Source organism: Triturus cristatus, chromosome 11, assembly GCF_964204655.1.
Source record: "Triturus cristatus chromosome 11, aTriCri1.1, whole genome shotgun sequence".
Taxonomy (NCBI): domain Eukaryota; kingdom Metazoa; phylum Chordata; class Amphibia; order Caudata; family Salamandridae; genus Triturus; species Triturus cristatus.
This window is the reverse complement of record NC_140594.1, coordinates 210,010,571-210,027,982: the sequence shown is the minus strand read 5'-3', so window position 1 is coordinate 210,027,982 and position 17,412 is coordinate 210,010,571. Positions and strand designations below refer to the sequence as shown.

Below are 17,412 nucleotides of genomic sequence, written 5' to 3'. Positions count from 1 at the left end.
AGGATAGTTGTCAGGTGCAACTCTTCTGTCCCGCATTATTATGGAGCAAAATTATGGTATATTAAATAAAATTAAACACGGTGGGTTTTGTACAGCTGGTGTTCTGGACTCGCAGGTGGAGGGTGCTTTCGTGGATGCTCTTGTACGCATAAGTGAGGAAAATGTTTTGCTGGAATGGAGTTTGATACTGAGATGAAGCAGTTTGGGTGGGGAAGCCGTGATTTTTCCAGGTTTTCTGGAGTCACTTTGGTCAAATAGGCTGGTTAATTAATATCTACTGTCTCTCCTTAGTTTGAAGGTTTGTGTTTGCCGCTGTACTGAAGTTTTACATAGAGCAAAGTTTGAGCGCTATGCATTAACATCAGTTACATTATACACTGACCGTTTGTAGGCAAAGGGCGATGGACTGGGTGGGACAAAATTACAGCATTTTGGTATGTGAAGAAGGCAGACAGAGTAACAGAAATATACGCAGGCAACAGTAAATGAAAATACAGTGTACAGCAGGAATGAGGAGAATGAGGTGAAGCCTACCAGATATCTCGGCATTCCTTCTCCCCTGCGGTTGGGAGGTGGGGGATGGTTAGGGGTTGGGGTACCTGGCACTAGTGGGTGTCACCTCTCCCACTATCTGGATCTTAAGAAAACAGGCATAGTTCAGAAGGCAGGATTCCTGCATCGTTAGCTGATGCAGAGTAATGAGGAAAGAGAAACAAACATTCCTGAATCAGGTGAAACATTTGGCGAGGCTTTGGGCTGCTGTCTTGTGTGCGGATTGCTGGCTGCTCGGGGGCTTGATGTGCAGTGACCATGGGATAGCCGACGGCTGCATGTTACTTTGGTGTTGCGGGGAGGGGGGGGGGGGGTGGGGGGGGGGAGTTGCAGTTGTGAGGAGGCAAGGGGATGTGTTGTGTTGAGGGGCAGGATGTAACATTGGGGCCAGGGCTGTCGGCTTCGGAACCGGATTACAGTCATGTCATACCTGTGTCGGCTGAAGACACACTAACCTAAGGCCATCATGTAAACAAGACATGCGGCAGCCATGATTTAATGTTAAAAAAGAAACAATCCTCCATAGAACGTACCTGTCAGGTCCCACATTGGCTCATATGGGATACACCCAAGATAGTGGCTGTACACGAGGTTGCGGGCAGGAGGGTACTTTTACTCATACATTTTGGGAATGCGAGACGATTCAAAATTCTGAGAAGGGGTGATGGCAATGATGAGGGAAGTTTTGGGGCAACCAATACCATGCAATATTAAATTGATTTTGTTAAACATATGGGACTCCACTGATCTTACGGTCAAAGAGAGGATATGGGTCACACTGGGTTTCATGGTGGCAAAACGAAATATTGCTAGACTGTGGAGGGCTCCGACGTCACCAAGTATCGCGGAATGGGCAAAAGACATGGACTGGATTATGGTGACGGATATACCTATTTATGTCTCCAGGGGATGATTGAGGAAGTGGTCTCACATCTGGGGACCTTGGAAAATGTTCCGGGGGGAGATATGTGAGCCGCCCGGGGGTCAGGAAGTGGGGGTTGACGATGTTGGATAAGGTGCCATTCCCAAATGCTCTTAGGTTGAAATGTGATGAGGAGACTCTAATGTTTATTGTACCTTAAGTTATGTGCCTGTGGAATGTTGTATAACATGCCAAATCTTTCAATAAAAAGTTATAAAAAAAAAAAATGTAAAAGGACAATATATTGTTTAAAATGTAAGAAACCTTAAAGGACAAATATGCAAAGGTTCAAATGGTGAACCCATCAAAAATTTGAGAACTAAATTCAAATCCCACTGAGGCATGATAAAAGGAGTGGGAGGAAACCTATTAGTGAGACCCTTAATGCATCTCATAACCATAGGAGATTTAAACAACGAAGGTTGATCTGGTAAACAGAGAAGAGCCGACAAGGCAGATAAGTAGCCCTTAACAGTAGGTACTGTACAACCCTGTTGCGCTAGGGAACGAGGGAAACTCAGAACATCAGATAAATGGGTCTGTAAGGGATCAATCGATCTCTTCACAACATTTAACAAATGTGGTCCACCTACCAGAATAGACCGATTTGGTGGAGTTTCCTTCTGGCCAATAATATAACGTCCACCACATCGGGTGGGAGAGAAAAAGAACTCAGGTTGCCCCGTTCAATCTACAGGCATGAAGGTTCAGGCTCTGGAGGTGGGAGTGTAGAACCTGCCACCGTGAGAGGTCTGCCCTGAGATGAAGACGGAGCAGAGGGTGCAAAGAGAGGTAAAGAGGTCTGTGTACCACACCCATCACAGTCTAACTGAAACGCATCCCCAACGCTTACCGCATCAGATACTGGAGACTGCAGAATGACAGGAGGTGCACGCTCTCGTGAGTGGAAAACCGGTCCAACTGAGGAAACCACACATCCTGAAAATGTGAAGGACCTCCGGGTGGAGACACCACTAGTGATCGGCCAAATATTGCTGACTGAGACTGTCTGCACACACATTCAGTTCTCCGGCCAGATGATTTGCAGTTAAGCAAATCTGATTCTCCTGAGCCCAGGGCCAGAGCCAAAGAGCCTCTCTGCAGAGAAGATACAACCCTACTCCTCCCAGTTTGTTGATATACCACATCACAGTAGTATTGTCTGTTAGAACCTGAACTGACTGACTGTGAAGGGAAGGAAGGAAGCCCTTAAGTGCCAGAAATATCGCTTGAAATTCCAAAAGATTGATGTGAAACAATCTTCCCTCTGGAAACCAAAGAACTTTGACTTCCAGATGAACTACCCACGCTAAAGTGGAGGCATCTGTGATCACTGTAGCCACCAGATTAGGAGGGTTTAACAGCTTCCCTTGAGACAGGTTGACTGGGACCCTCTACCATTGCAGATCCACCGCAGTGACTCTGGAGATCCTGATCAATTCCTCGAGATCTCTGTTGTATTGAAACCACTGCCTGCGGAGTCAACACTGGAGGGCCCTCATATGCCAGCGTGCAAGGTAGAGCAAGAGTATGCATGAAGCGAACAAACCGAGCAGAAGGGAGACCTTGAGGACTGGAACAGAATCTCCATTCTGAAAAAGTGGAATCATAGCCTGGATGCCTGGTGCGGAAGTAAGACCGAACAGAAGGACTGCAACTGGTAATGTTGAGACCACGCCATAAAATGGAGCAACTTCCGAATGGGAATCTGAAAATACGCATCCTGTAAAGTGATCAACACCATTCAGTCTTTCTTCTCCAGCGCAAGAAGAACCTGTGCGAGGGTCAACATTTTGAATTTCACCTGTTTGAGGTAAAATGACCATTCTTTCTGGGAATAAGGAAGTACTGAGAGTAGCACTCCAGACATTTTTCCTTCTCTGGAACTACCTCAATTGCTTCCTTTTGCAGCAATGACCACACTTCCTGCTGGAGAAGCAGAAGATGGTCTTCTGAGCAAAGACCCTGACAGGGAGGGAAAGAAGGGGAAAACTCCCAGAAGGGTAGGGCATACCCATTTTCGATGATGCTTAAAACCCAGAGGTATGAACTGACAGACATCCAAAGAGGTAGAAAATGGGACACCCCTCCTCACACAGGACAAGTATGCTCTTAAATGGAGGAGCTAGCGCTGCTTACTGCAACAATGGCTGGTGAGGCAGAGGAGGAGGAGACTTGTTGTCGGGAAGAACCCCACAGGTGACCTCTGCCCTATCTGCTGTAGGATCTGTAAAAGGGATTTGCCTGCTGCTGTGGTTGCTGCCTCCCATGAAAGGACAAGTTTCTTGCAAAGCCAAAAAACTTGCAAAACTGTCCAAAGCTCCTGGGCTGGGTCTGAATCTCCAACGACCTCGTCATAGCCTTGCTGTCCTTAAAGATCTGCAGCGCAGAATTTGCTTTATTATTGAACAGATGGGGCCCATCAAAGGCTAAGTCCAGCAATATAGCCTGGACATCGGGCGAGAATCTGGAACCATGCACCCAGGCATGCCTCCTCATCGCAACAGATGACCCCATTGCTCTGGCTTCAGAGTCGGCCGTGTCCAGTCCAGATTGGATCACTTAGCGGGCAGCAGCTTGGGCATCTGATAAAACCTCTAAAACATACCCATGGACTTTCACGGGCACCTTTGGTACAACCTACTTGGCTGTGTCCATGAGGGCATAAATGTAACGGCCCAAGAGACTTGTGGCATTTGTGGATTTTAGAGCCATATGTCCGGATGAGATAACGTTCTTCACTGACTGCTCCATGGGCTTTGACTTCCTATCAGCAGGCGTTGATGGAAAGGAACCTGCCGACAGCTTTGAAGAGCACAAAGCCTGGACCACCAAGCTCTCTGGCAAAGGATGGGAGGACAAACGCTGGATCCCCAGGAGCCATCTTCTATCGCCAAGCCACAGTCCTGGAAACTGCTGGAGTGGACATTGGTTTCTGCCAGATATACAAGATGGGCTCTGTTAATGCCTAATTGAAGGGCAGCAAAGGTTCTGACACAGAGGACGATGAATGAAGAACCTCTGTAAGAATGTTTGACTTTAGTTCTACTGTAGGAAGAGGCAATTCTAAAAGTTCTGCAGCCTTTCTTATAACAGCGTGGTATGTGGTCACCGCAGGCGTCGGCAGGCCCTTCGGCGACATCAGCTCCCACTCAGTGTAGGTGCCCCAACAACCTCTGTGCCTCTCTCCGAGATCTCATCCCAGTTACTTTGGAACCGGTGTTGAAGGAAGGTCGAAAGCAACAGGAGTCGAAGCCAGTCAAGGTCGAGTCAGCACCGGTTCGGATCCAGAAGACGCTGGGTAAGAACCGTCCAATGGAGTTCGACCCACTAGAGACTGCAACGGCGTCAATAACGTCGGCGTCAGAAGAGGTCAACTCCCTGGAGCCATAGGCATAACAGGCATGAGCGGTGCCTGGGGAAAGTGAGGTGGAAAATCTCCCAAGGAATATGCCAACGGACCCATGGGGCCAACAGGCACACCAGTAGGATTCGCAGCCCTCTCAAGTAAGTCGAACATCGCATTTAAAAAATGCGATGGATCCGATCCCCGCGTCGGTAGGACGCGAAGCATCCCACGGAACCAGTGGAGTCACAGCCCTAGGAGACGGAGATACTCCTTGTGAAGGAGTCGGAGAGATTTCATCCATGAGACGACATCTAGGCTCGGGGACATCGACTTCGAAGTTGCATCCTTCAAAGAAAGATGCTGAGAACCATGGCACCACTTCTTTTTGTGTTTCTTGAATGATCTTGGAAGAGTGCGGCATCACTGACTTCAATCCATTCCGAGACCTCCTGCGACTAAGCCCAGGCGGTTATGGTGTAGTGCCTCCATGCAAAGTTCCACGGAGTTGGAAAAAAACTCAGTGGAACTCCGCTCCCTCCCCCTCCCTCATTAATTATAAAAAAATGTTAAACGGCACTTACCTGCTGTGGCTGCCTCCTCCTCGCCATGACCGCTCTCCTTCCTCATCCGTCCTTCTCCGATTCCGAATGGTTCCATTGCACTAGGCGTCTCAGCTGCCAAGCGCAAAATTACAATTGGAGGTCGGGGATCCCCAGCCCTCCTTTCCTGGGTGGGAGGAAACTAATGGCTTTTTTCATCCGGGGTACTCCGGCCCTGCCAAATGAACTGCTGAATCGATGACTATCTTATGAATCATGCCAGGAGGTGGCTGCAGGTGGAGGGTTTGCAATAAGTACAGAAACTTAGGGAGAATCATCATTTTAATAGCGGCTTCTCTGAACCAACCATGACATCGGATGGTGTTTCCACTTTTGAAGATCAACTCTAATTTGTCTATAGAGGTTGCCATAATTGATGTCGGCAGTGACTTGTGTGGTTGAGGCAAGCTGGATTCCCAAATAAGGAATGGTGCTGTGGGACCACTGTAAAGGATTCTGTTGCAGAAGCTGTTCCACCATTGGAAGTGGGAGGGAGAGGGTGAGCACTACTGATTTCTCTACATTTACTTTGAAGCCGGAGGCCCTGCCAAAGGAATCCAGTTCCTCAAGGAAAGCACCCAGGGAGGTGTCTGGGTTGTCAAGCGTCGCAAGGACGTCATCTGCATAGGCGCTTATGGTATGTCTATCCCCCCCCCCAAATGGGACCCTGGAGATGCCTGGGTGCGTACGGATATTCTGCGCTAGTGGCTCCATATATAGCGCGAACAGGAGGGGTGATAAGGGACACCCCTGCCTCGTACCTCTTCCTAACTGAAATGGGGCCGATGTGTGACTGTTAACTCTAATCGTTGCCATGGGAAGACGATAACAATGTAATATCTGGGTCCTTATCCTCTCTCCAAGCAGAAGTGAACAACTGCTCGCGGTATGGCTAATGCACCCTATCGAAGGCCTTTTCGGCATCAATGGTCATAAACATGTATTTGCGCGGGGATCGGGACGCTTGTCTGTCTCTGCGGGATGAAGCCTGCCTGATCGGGGTCAATTAGGGCAGGCACGTATGTGCTCAACCTGTGGGCCAGTATTCCTGTAAATAATTTCAGGTCTACATTTAGAAGTGAGATGGGCCGGAACAAACTACAGTATGTTTTGTCCTTCCCTGGTTTGGGGATAACTATTATTGCTACTTCCAACATTGAAGTTGGAATCGCACCGGGCTCTGAGAACGTGTTAAAGAGCTGCGTCAGGAGTGGAGCCACAACCGTACAAAATGTTTCGTAAAAAGCTGAGGTAAAGACATCTGGGCCTGGGGATTTTGCTAGTTTTCACTGGGAGACTGCCGCGATAACCTCCTCAATCCGGATTTCACAGTCTAGGTGCTCGGTTTGCTCCGGGGTCAGTGTGGACGACTGCATGTCTGGCAAATATCTGTCACTCTCTGCACGATCCAGTGTTTGGCCCGGGTAGAGGCGTGCATAATAATCTCGAATTACTTTGGCTATTTCAATGTCTTCCGACACTAGACCTCTGTCCTGGTCGTGTATCGCCTGGACACCTTGCCTCTGTTGGTACTCACCTATTTTATGTGCTAGAAGGCGGCCACATAGATCCCCCCCTACATAGAAAGAGTGATGGAGACGAAGGGCTGCGTACTCCGCTCAGTCTAGATTGATCGTTGCTGATTGTGATCGCAATGCAGAGAGTTGGAGCCATATTGTTGGAAGCCCCGTCCTCTGGTAAATGTGCTCTAATTCTCGTACCTGCAGGGAGAGGCCCTCTCATTTCTTCTTCCGGCTAGCTGGTGTTTATTGAGGAAGGGGCCGATGCAAGGCCCGCGCTCCCCTCCAGACGTCCCTCACGGTCTGTGGGCTCCTAGTTGCCAAAGGTGCCCCTAGGGCCACTGCACCCTCTCGAGTACTCAGCACGTCTCAGGCCTCCCAGTTGTGGGAGGTGCTACTGCCGTCTTCATCAGGCATTAGCCGCTAGCGGTGGCCGCTGTTCTTCACAACACGCTAGCTGGGGGTGGTGGGGGGGGGACTGAGGTTTGATGTGGAGCCTTAGTTCTCTTCGGTAGGGCATGCCGGTGTCCTTCTTCTAAGGTGCTGTTCGCTGCTGCGAACGCTGCAACTATCGCAAGGTAGGAGTGCACGCTGGCCTCGCTCCCGTCCACCTCCTTTCGTCTGCCTGCTCGTGTCTCGAGGCCCAGTTGCGGATGAGTCTCGGCCTGTTGTCGGCTGCAACCGGGGGAGGGGCCCCTTCCTTGGGGAGTCACTCGCTGTTGGGCCAGCAGCTGAGCAGTCCGCGCCACAGTCTTTCTCCCACTCCTACCTCCTTCCCCACCAGCACTGCAGGACCCTAGGCCTAAACACAATGGAGTCGTGTCCCCCTCGACCTCCAGAATCTGCTCGACAATGCTCCTCACTTCAAGGGCGGGAGGGGAGGGCTTGGGGGTCAGGGGTACAGGACCGGGACTCCAATGTCGGATGCCAGCTCCTCTTGGTTTCAATAAATGCTAGGCCCGAGGACATGGATGTCAATGGGCGCCCCGCCCAGCTCTCAGCGAAGTCCAGCAGGACCTCCACTCTCAGCCCCGTCCACGTTGCCACTCGACTCCGCTGGTTCACTCCGCTCGATGTTGGCCCCCGGGGCACCTCTCCGCCTGTCAACCGCTCTCTGAGGAGAATACGCATCCCTGTCTGTCAACAGCAGGGCTGGGCACCGACCCATCGCCTCGGGCCACCATTTTCTCCTGGCCGTGTCGCAGTCACCCTTTGCTTCGGTTCTGGGTGCTCGCGGAGGGGTCGAGCCGCTCTGCCCTTGCCATAATCACCTGGACCAAGGTTCCGGATGCTCCACGCTCGTTACGGCGTATGGGTTTGGCTTGGATGTGCTACGGGCCGGTGGTGGGCATGAGCGATGAAGCAGAGCATCGAAGCAGAGTGTCCTACCTCGCCGCCATCTTTGCCACGCCGCTCGCAGTTTTCATTTTAGACAATCTGTTGCCAAGAGACAACAGAGGAGAAATGGTTCAACATCTTCACAATCAAGAACAGTAAGAGCATTAGTATCGAGATAGTAGGGAGCATCCATTTATTTGAAGAGAGGTCCTGTAGATTAGGAATACAAGCAAAACCACTCAGAGGCTGTATGATATTAGAGGTCCTAGCTACTGACGATAATTTGAAGGTGGCTTAAAAACAGCCACCACCTTTACAGTAACCGAATGGGCATTACTTTGAAGACTTTTGTTCTGTTCTATCTCTCCTGCTAAAGTGATGATCTCAGTACCTGAAGACCAGGATTTTTTTCCAGTCTCAGGGGGAAAAAAACCATGATCTGAACAAATCATTTTATATCTCGGTCCTTGTAATGTTTAATGCAGTTATTTAAAAGAACCCATTTGGAGAGTATGTTCTAGTCCAGTCCCAATAATGTGTTTCCACCCCCACTCTGATTATATTGTAGGGTTTGAAATATCTGCCCAACTGGACCACACACACTGTACAATTTGAATAGAAAACCTTATGTTCAAGGCACTCATGGTACTAAAAATATGTTCGCTGTGAAGCGGTTTGCAGCTCTTCAGAGCTGTATCTGCAATGTATGAGAAACAAATACATCAATATACTATTTACTTACAATTAACCTTGTGACAAGCAGATTTTTCTTTGCCACCTGAGCATGGGAGAATATGCACTCTAACACTGGTGTCATGTCCGGCTTGTACTGTTCACGCAGATTTATTACACACTTGTCATAGTGAGCTAAGGGATGTATAAACAGAAGAGATGTGTTACTGATCTATGTTTAAATTAAGACATCTATCCAAATCACAGGACTGTGGTGTATAGTTACCTTGCTGAAACTGGGTTTCCACTTGCAAATATCTCCTCAGCAAGTCCAGTACAGCTGATTTCATGTAGCCTCGAATCCCACTACGATATCTAGGAGCAAGAGGAAGTTAACACAGACATCTTTAGACTCAGCAAGTCTAATTGTCCTTCAGGAAAGTGGCACCAAAAGTGTTTGGATCTAAATATGCCATCCCAAACTGACCCAAAGAGGACCCTTAACGCAACAAATATTTCCACACACTTCTTTCAACTAATACCTTTCACAAATGTGCTCTATGGTTACCACATTATAATGTCAGCATTCGCTCCCATAATGGGAAGCAAAACATGAAACAGCACAGATCCCCAGAATTATTTTGTTCAACACAAATGTTTCCAGAAAAGAATATAATTTAAGGTAAAATAGTATAATTGGGTTTCACAAATTGGGAGGTCAGAAAATACTTTCTACTTTGAAAACGGATAATTAGACACATCAAAGGAAGGAGCACACTAATACACATGCCACAAAAAAGTAAAACAATAAAGGTTTTTGCACCTGTAAGTGATTTAAAATTTCAGATACTAGTCACAGAATAAGGTTATGTTTCAAAATCCAATGTGCACCTATGCTGGCAGAAAACATGCCATGGTTGTTGGGGGCTGAAAAAGGTATTTCTTTACACACAGCGGGCAAGGCCAAATGCAGTGCACACCCAACCATACTCCAAGAGTTTGTGGGTATTTTCTAATAATTGTCCAACCCTGGCAGGTAAACAATCGCTATCATAGCAAGGAGTGAGTGGCCAAATATTAAACCTGAAAATGTACATATCTGCCGATTTAGCTGTGCAGGTGTACAACCTTTTGGAATACACGCAAAAGTAAATTTTTATGAGGACTTCCATGAGTACGTCTAGATCATTTTTGACTTAGTGCAGTGCTGCGACACTGGCAATTCTGATTCATAGGTGCCTCAAGAGCTAAGATTCTGAAGAATCCATAACTGGCATGAGGAAAGGGGTTTAAACTCCAATCACCAATGCATCTTTTCTGAATTTCCGATCAGTATATGCCGTAGGTGGGCTTGCTCTACCAATGCAAATGACCAATAAAAAAAATGATAATAGTAACAGGAGCAATGTATTTATTATTGGGAGGCTGTGTTTCCTATGAAAAAAGTGTTAGTTTCCTTTGTAGCAATTAATTGTGTTTTAACTAATGCTCCATCTATTTCATACTGAATGTTGGAAATACCCCATCTGCTCTAAACGTACTTCCCATCTCCCTTCATATTGCCTTTTCTGTCTGAACCAATCAGCTGCAGGTCCTTTCACTCAACTAAAACAGCTCTTCTTTACATCCTCACTTCTGCTTGTCCCAATAATCATGCTTCGATTTTGATCCTAATCCTTTTTTGGCTGCTTTTGACGATGGGAATCACTATGCTGCTTGGCACTCTTCAATTTGTTTATACCCTGATGTGGTTCCACTCCTTATTGTCACTTAAAATATCATCTGCTTCTTGGCTCAAAACACATGTCCACCTCTTGAAAAACACAATTCCGGTCTGACATATTTTCAATTTGCTAATAAATCACAAATCTCTGTCTCCAGTCCTAGTTTCTTTTGGTAAATCCTACCAAAAGGTATATTCTCTTATATATCATGAACTACTTTGGTTCTTACTACTGAGCTTCACTTTTCCTCACCTGCTGTCATGGACGCTGTTACAGCCAATACCTATATTGCTCACCCCCGTAATATTCAGCAACTGAATCTACCTCAAATTCACCCTTTTGTTTCCTTTCTATTTATTCACATAACCTCCCCTCACCCTTTCCTTCTGATGCCAATTAACTCTTTCAACACTCTTTTCTTCCATCTTAGACTCTGATGCCCATCCAGCCTCAACCACCTGCTCCAGCTGTAACCACCCTTCTCTCTCCCACTCTTTTCTGCCAACTAGGCCACAAACCTACATTATACTACAACAATACCTATGCATCGTATGCGCATGCATTTATGGTTTAACTGAAACTTACCTTGCTCATCTCTTGCATGGCCCTCCACCTGAAAGACCTGCTTAGCCATATCGCCCAGCTCAGACTCAGCACTCTGCCTTTGGTTTATTGCTTATACAATGCCTGCACTTACCTGTTCAAGGTACTTAATATCATTTTTTGTTTAAGAAAGCTTTGAAAACTTTTTTTTTTAATCACATACTTGCATTCTTCTTCTCTTTTTAATTGATCTCAGTGACATGAGGCCCACATGTTCTTTGTAAAAAAAAAAAGCAATCACTCACTCATCCATCTGAACATATTGTCTTTGCCCCATCTTGTGTGTCCTCTTATTATGCTATCTTTTTCTGCATGTCTCCGAAATGGAATTGCGTCCCTCACAATATCTGCTTTTCCCTCATTCTGTCCTTCCACCAGAAACAGCACACATATCTTGTTTCATTAAATAACTATTTCATAATCCCATATATATTTGTCTCCTGATATTTTTCTATTATTTTAAAACATCGTGTAACTTCATGGCAGGAAATCTTGAATCTTTGAAAATGGGGTAACCACTACGAAAAAATGTCCCATGCTGAATGGATGTTTTTTCTTGTGATTTTACTTTGGACTCAGTAAATTGTCAATAGACCTTTAATATGCTAAGATTAGAACAGTTGATACCTACTAAATTGGAAGTAACAATCCTAACAGGTGATAAATTATTATCTGTATGAACCACACAAATTGAAACATAGAAGACTGTTAACGTTCACCTCTGGACCAGTTGCACAATACTCTGAGTATTCAGGAAGAACACTTCTCGATCTGCCTTTCTCTGCAGAGTGGCTGCATGACTGTCCAAAATATTAGCAATCTAAACAAAAAACAAATAAGACAATGAGCTGAATCTTTGTTTTGAAGTATTATATCACACTCCCTCAGTGTTCCATTGTTAACAACTACTGAGAGTGTGTGCCAATAGTTTTAAGAGAGGCAGCCAAAAGATGACAAGTTGAGGTACCATATTTATTTCACTAACCATGAAACTCTAACACAACTGAAAATCATGAGTTGAAACGTCAACGTAATATTTTACCTGTGCTAAATAACACCTTTGGTTTGAAAATCTATTAAGCAATTACATCTTAGCCAATATAAAAATGAACAATTAGCAATTTTTCATTTTTGAGCTTCATGTGACAACTAATTTCTGCCATTTGAACTTTTCAAGCAATCACAGTAGAAACCAGAAACAATCTTGTCCTTTATATGAAAATTAGCTTATTTCTCTGTATCCATATCCTATACGATTTCAGATTATTTAAACTGCACATTATTACTGTCAGATGTACCTCAGCAGCAGACTAAGGAAGGAGGGTCTGTTGGTGATGGATAAATGATAGGTAATACTTCTCTCCTGGAAGCTAAGTAAGTCACAAACATTTTCATTAAGCACTACAGCTGTACCACACAAAGGGTCACAGATGCAGCAAAATGTGAGAACTGAATATAAGGCAGTGAATATCTAGACAAAAGTTATACTAACAAACCACAACAAATTACTAGGTCACGAGAATGCATGAAGTAAAGCATTACATATTTTTGCAAATGTGAAACACACTGCAGTCGATAGGCTAGGCTTGTGTTTCCAAACATTGAAAGCAATAATCTTGGAAACTATAAGCAAAGGAGAGATGGGCTACAGTGCCACAAAGAAGCATTTCAGAGCAAAAATGTTACATTAAGTAACCCAGGTGCCTTGTAAAACTTGCCTAAGAGGAAAAAAAAGAGTTGCCTGAGCCGAACAGCGATCACACAGACAGCAGGGCACATCACTCTACCAAGCACCCATAGTAGGTAAAGCCACTAAAAAGTGATCGATACCCATATGAAAATGTGTCCCAAAAAAAACTGTGGAAGCTGAAGGGTAAAGTTAGTAAATAAAATGGCACACTCTCATTAATTACCAAACGCTGATGTGCAACCTTGGAAATTGTAGTTGCTTCAGTTGCTGCCCTCAATTCCGCACAGAAAGTTAAAATCTTGTCTTACAGACAAGAAAAAAAGAGACTCTGTGCCACTTTGCAGCACTGCTAATGGCCTGACAGATGGAGGGGCTGTGGCAGTATACACCACATTAGAATCACCCACTGAACAGAATACCAGTATGCATCCAAAGGGGTAAAAGTTTTAGGCAAATGCCTTTTAAATGGAAAGTGTGTATAAAAACCATAACTACACTACAGCACTGAGTGGTCTTTGATTATGGCAGACCTTAAACTAGAACTGATTTATCTTGTGCATGGCAGTAACTTACTGTGGTCTGAAGCTATGGTTACCAATGATACTTTCCCTCCATTCACTGCAAGAGATGAAATGTGTGACCTGTAGGGTGCACGCACTACTCTGCAGCAGATCTAATATAGATGTTGAGCTATCTGGCTGGCTTAGAAGTGGAAATGTTTACAGAGGTATTCAAGATCCCACACGTAGTGTTTTATGGAAAGCAATGGATTAGAGAATATTAAAATTGAAAACAAATCATAAAACAAAATATCCTGGAATACTGTGGGAGTGGTAATTGTCAGAAAAATTCAAAAGTAGTTTGAAGGTTTGAAAAACATCCGTGGACATCAAAATTTACAGGAGCAACAATACTATTTGTCAAAAATTGTAAATACATTTGAAATGTATTACAGACTTAAAGCAGTACAAAAGCCAGTTATGAGTGTTTATAAGTAGTATGCAAAACACTACTCCTTTAATGAGGAACTAAAAGAAACCATCACTAACAGGAAATTGTGAACCATTTAATGTTTAAAAAAGCGACTGATACCAAATTGAAGTCTCTAAACATGCAACTAGCAACATACCTGAACACCCACAAACCCTGTAAGAGGTGAAAAAAAGAGGTTACAGGGGACCTATGGAGGACAGTAGTCGTGGGTCGCATTTCGTGTTTCCATTTCATGAATGCACTACAGTTAAAAGAAGCGTAGCCAATGTTAATGTTTTTTACTGTTTTGAATTTAACCAAAAGCTTGATATGGATCCTACTTAGGACAACACAAAATGTGATAGGTGAATTGCTTGAATTAATCTCAGTCACTGGCAATTACTCTGGGCCAGAATCCAATACATTATTTTGTCCCACCATGCTACCTCAAACAGGAACTAGTATAACTAGAGAAATTGTCTCCAAATTAACACTTGACATCTGAAAGACTATCCTACATCTTTCAAAAGGCAAACTGGTCAAGTAAAGATTAAGGGCCCTGAAAATATCAAGCACAGAACTGGCCTGCGAGGTGATTATGTGCTATGGGATTTCAGTACAGCAAACCACAGTGATATGCAATATTAGGATTTTTTTTGATCAGGATACAGTCAAATCAAATACATATCAATTTTATATGAACATAGTGATACTATACTTTTTATGGCAGTGGTACAAACAGCCAGCATCAGATGTGTCTTGAACAACAAGAAAACTATTGTGTAATTCCTGATCTGAATGTTGCTAATACGGAATACTGAGGGGTAGTTAAGTATTCTTAAATTAAGTGCAGAATATTACAGCAGGGATTTATTCTACTTTTACATGATCATCAATCATATCTCTACTCTAGGCTTGATAGAACAGAGTTGACTAATCGAACAAGTTACTTACTTTCGGTAACGATATATCTGTAAGAAACATATGTTAGTTATAGATTCCTTACCTTAGAATTACCCTCAGGCGTCAGACTAGACCCAGAAAGTTTTTCCCCAGCAGTACCTCTGCGAGTTGGAAGGTGGAGTCGGTAGGCTCCAAATTCGCCGTTGGCATCGTGGTCGCCGGGATGACGTCGAGGTAGCTACTTGGATGCCGCCCTCGCGCGCTGACATCAGGTCTGTACACTACTTTCCGCACCAGAAACGCAGAGAAATGCAAAACACTGACCACTGGTGCACAAAACTAGGGCCCTGAAAGGATGTCCTTAACCCTAGAAATCAGTTCACAGAACGGGGAGGATGGGTGGGGCGGTAAGAAATCTATAACTAACCTATGTTTCTTACAGATATATTGTTACTGAAGGTAAGTAACTTTTTCATCTGAAAGAAACAGTTAGTTATAGATTACATACCTTAGAATAGATACCCCAGCAATACCAACCCCAGAGGTGGGTCTGCGAACCAAGATCACACCAGAAAGTCCTGGAGAACAGAACGGCCAAAGAAGCCGTCTCTCCGGACTTGGCTGTCCAGGCAGTAGTGTTCCGTAAACATGGGCAGCGATGCCCACATAGCTGCCTGACAGGAGGGACTCCTCGTCGAAAAACAGTAGTGGCTGCCGTCGCTCTGGTGGAATGGGCGCGTAGCCCCACTGGAGGCTCCTTTTTAGCTACAGAATAGCAGGCTGTAATACACAAAACGACCCATCTAGAGATGGTCCGCTTGCGTACGGCCCGACCTTTCTTGGTGCTCACGTAACTGTTTGGTGGGATCCAGATAGAAGGAAAGCGCACGTTTTGGGCCCAGACGGTGGAGCCTCTCTCCCTCTTTAGAAGAAAGCGGAAGCAGAAAGAAGGTGGGCAAAGTGATGGCTTGCCCGATGAGAAAGGAGGTACCACCTTGGGAAGAAAGGATGGACGAGTTCTTAGGACAACCTTGTCCGGATGTACAGCCAGAAAAGGAGGCTTGGATGAAAGAGCCTGGAGCTCACTCACTCTTCTGGCAGATGTGATGGCTACCAGGAATGCAGACTTAAAGAGTTAAGAGTTGTAGAAGACAGTAGTGAAGCGGCTCAAAGGGAGTGCACATAAAATAGGTCAAGACCAAATTCAAGTCCCACTGCGGCATCACAAAGGGAATAGGAGGAAAGAGATGAGTAATGCCTTTCAAGAGACTATTTACAACCGGGGACTTGAATAGAGAAGGCTGACCAGGAAGCCTTAGAAAGGCAGAAATGGCTGCAAGATAGCCCTTTATAGTTTGTAGAAAAGAGAATATGGAAGTGGTTTCAAGAATAGTCAGCACCTCCGTATCAGTCTTATCCCAGTATTATAACAATAGATATTGTCTCGGTGTGCTCTATGTAGAACACCATGCCATTTAACAGTGTTCATCCTATATACAGAAATGAAAGAATTTCTTTCCTATATATAATGCAAGCAAGTATAAATTACAGAGCAAAACCACTAGTGTGTCTCACGTCTGACTAAGTAGTCAGTACGGTTTTATTAAACCCAAAATCAGAACAAAAAGTTGATAAAGTAGCCAACAAATGTCAATAGCAATGACTCGAAGTACAGGATTGGAAGAGCAGACAGCCAACACGTGTTTCGTCGTGTTAATACGACTTTTTCACGGCTGTAGAAACAATGTACACATGTTTGACTTCCTATAGATAACATCCAAATTGTAAGAATGTTGATATTAATACAATTGTATCAAAAACTTAGAACAATGTGACATCTGTTGAAGACCAGCTTCAACATCATTCAACTGAGGAATGGACAAATAATGCCACAGCAACCATTCTAATTCGTATTTCCATCACCTTAGAGTATAAACAGAAGGAACAATCACCCACCAACCTGAAGGCATTGTGGGTGTAAGCATTCTTCTGGAAACAATGAGAGGAGTTATAATTAACAAAACTTCGTGAAGAAAGCATGAAAAAGCGTAAACAGAAAGTAGTAAACCAAGCGTGAGAGAGACATGAAAAAAAAAACGTGAGGTCATCATAAGATGAGCATAGTAAAAAGATAGGACGTAATAACGTATTATAAAGTGTCTTATTGACAGGCAGAGGTCCACCCGTGTTGAAAATAAAGGGAAGTAAACAATATAATGTGAAAAAATACCTCGCAAAATTCTACCGCAATATCTCAAAAATTCTTCTGAGAGACCCCCTGCAATTTTCTAGGGAACCAGAGTAAGCTAGAGGAAAATTAAAGTTTAAAAGTCTTAGTATGGTATTGTATGCCTGCTAGCTATCTCTAAGCAGAGAAAGACTTATTAAAACAATGTAGAATATGTAAAAAATTCCAGTCATGATTGTGCAGGCAAAACCACGTAAAATGATCCAACTGAAAATACATTACCAGTGATGCACACTATTGTTTTTGCAGTGTAAATTATGTGCACCAATTAGTTGCTAGATATTCTGTATTGTTATCGAGGCATTCTATGTCAAATACTA

General features: G+C 44.5%; 1 protein-coding gene across 9 annotated transcripts in view; it reads right to left on the bottom strand.

The window, feature by feature from the left end:
* The window catches only part of ACACB (acetyl-CoA carboxylase beta), a 2,187,049-nt gene that overhangs the window by 1,303,114 nt on the left and 866,523 nt on the right, over positions 1-17,412 (bottom strand). For all 9 annotated transcript variants that reach the window (XM_085633342.1, XM_085633341.1, XM_085633344.1 and 6 more), the window contains 3 exons: positions 11,999-12,099; positions 9,239-9,327; positions 9,023-9,147 (listed from right to left, as the gene is read on the bottom strand). In XM_085633342.1, the coding sequence (XP_085489468.1) occupies positions 9,023-9,147; positions 9,239-9,327; positions 11,999-12,099 (315 nt within the window). The remainder of the gene's footprint in view (positions 1-9,022; positions 9,148-9,238; positions 9,328-11,998; positions 12,100-17,412) is intronic.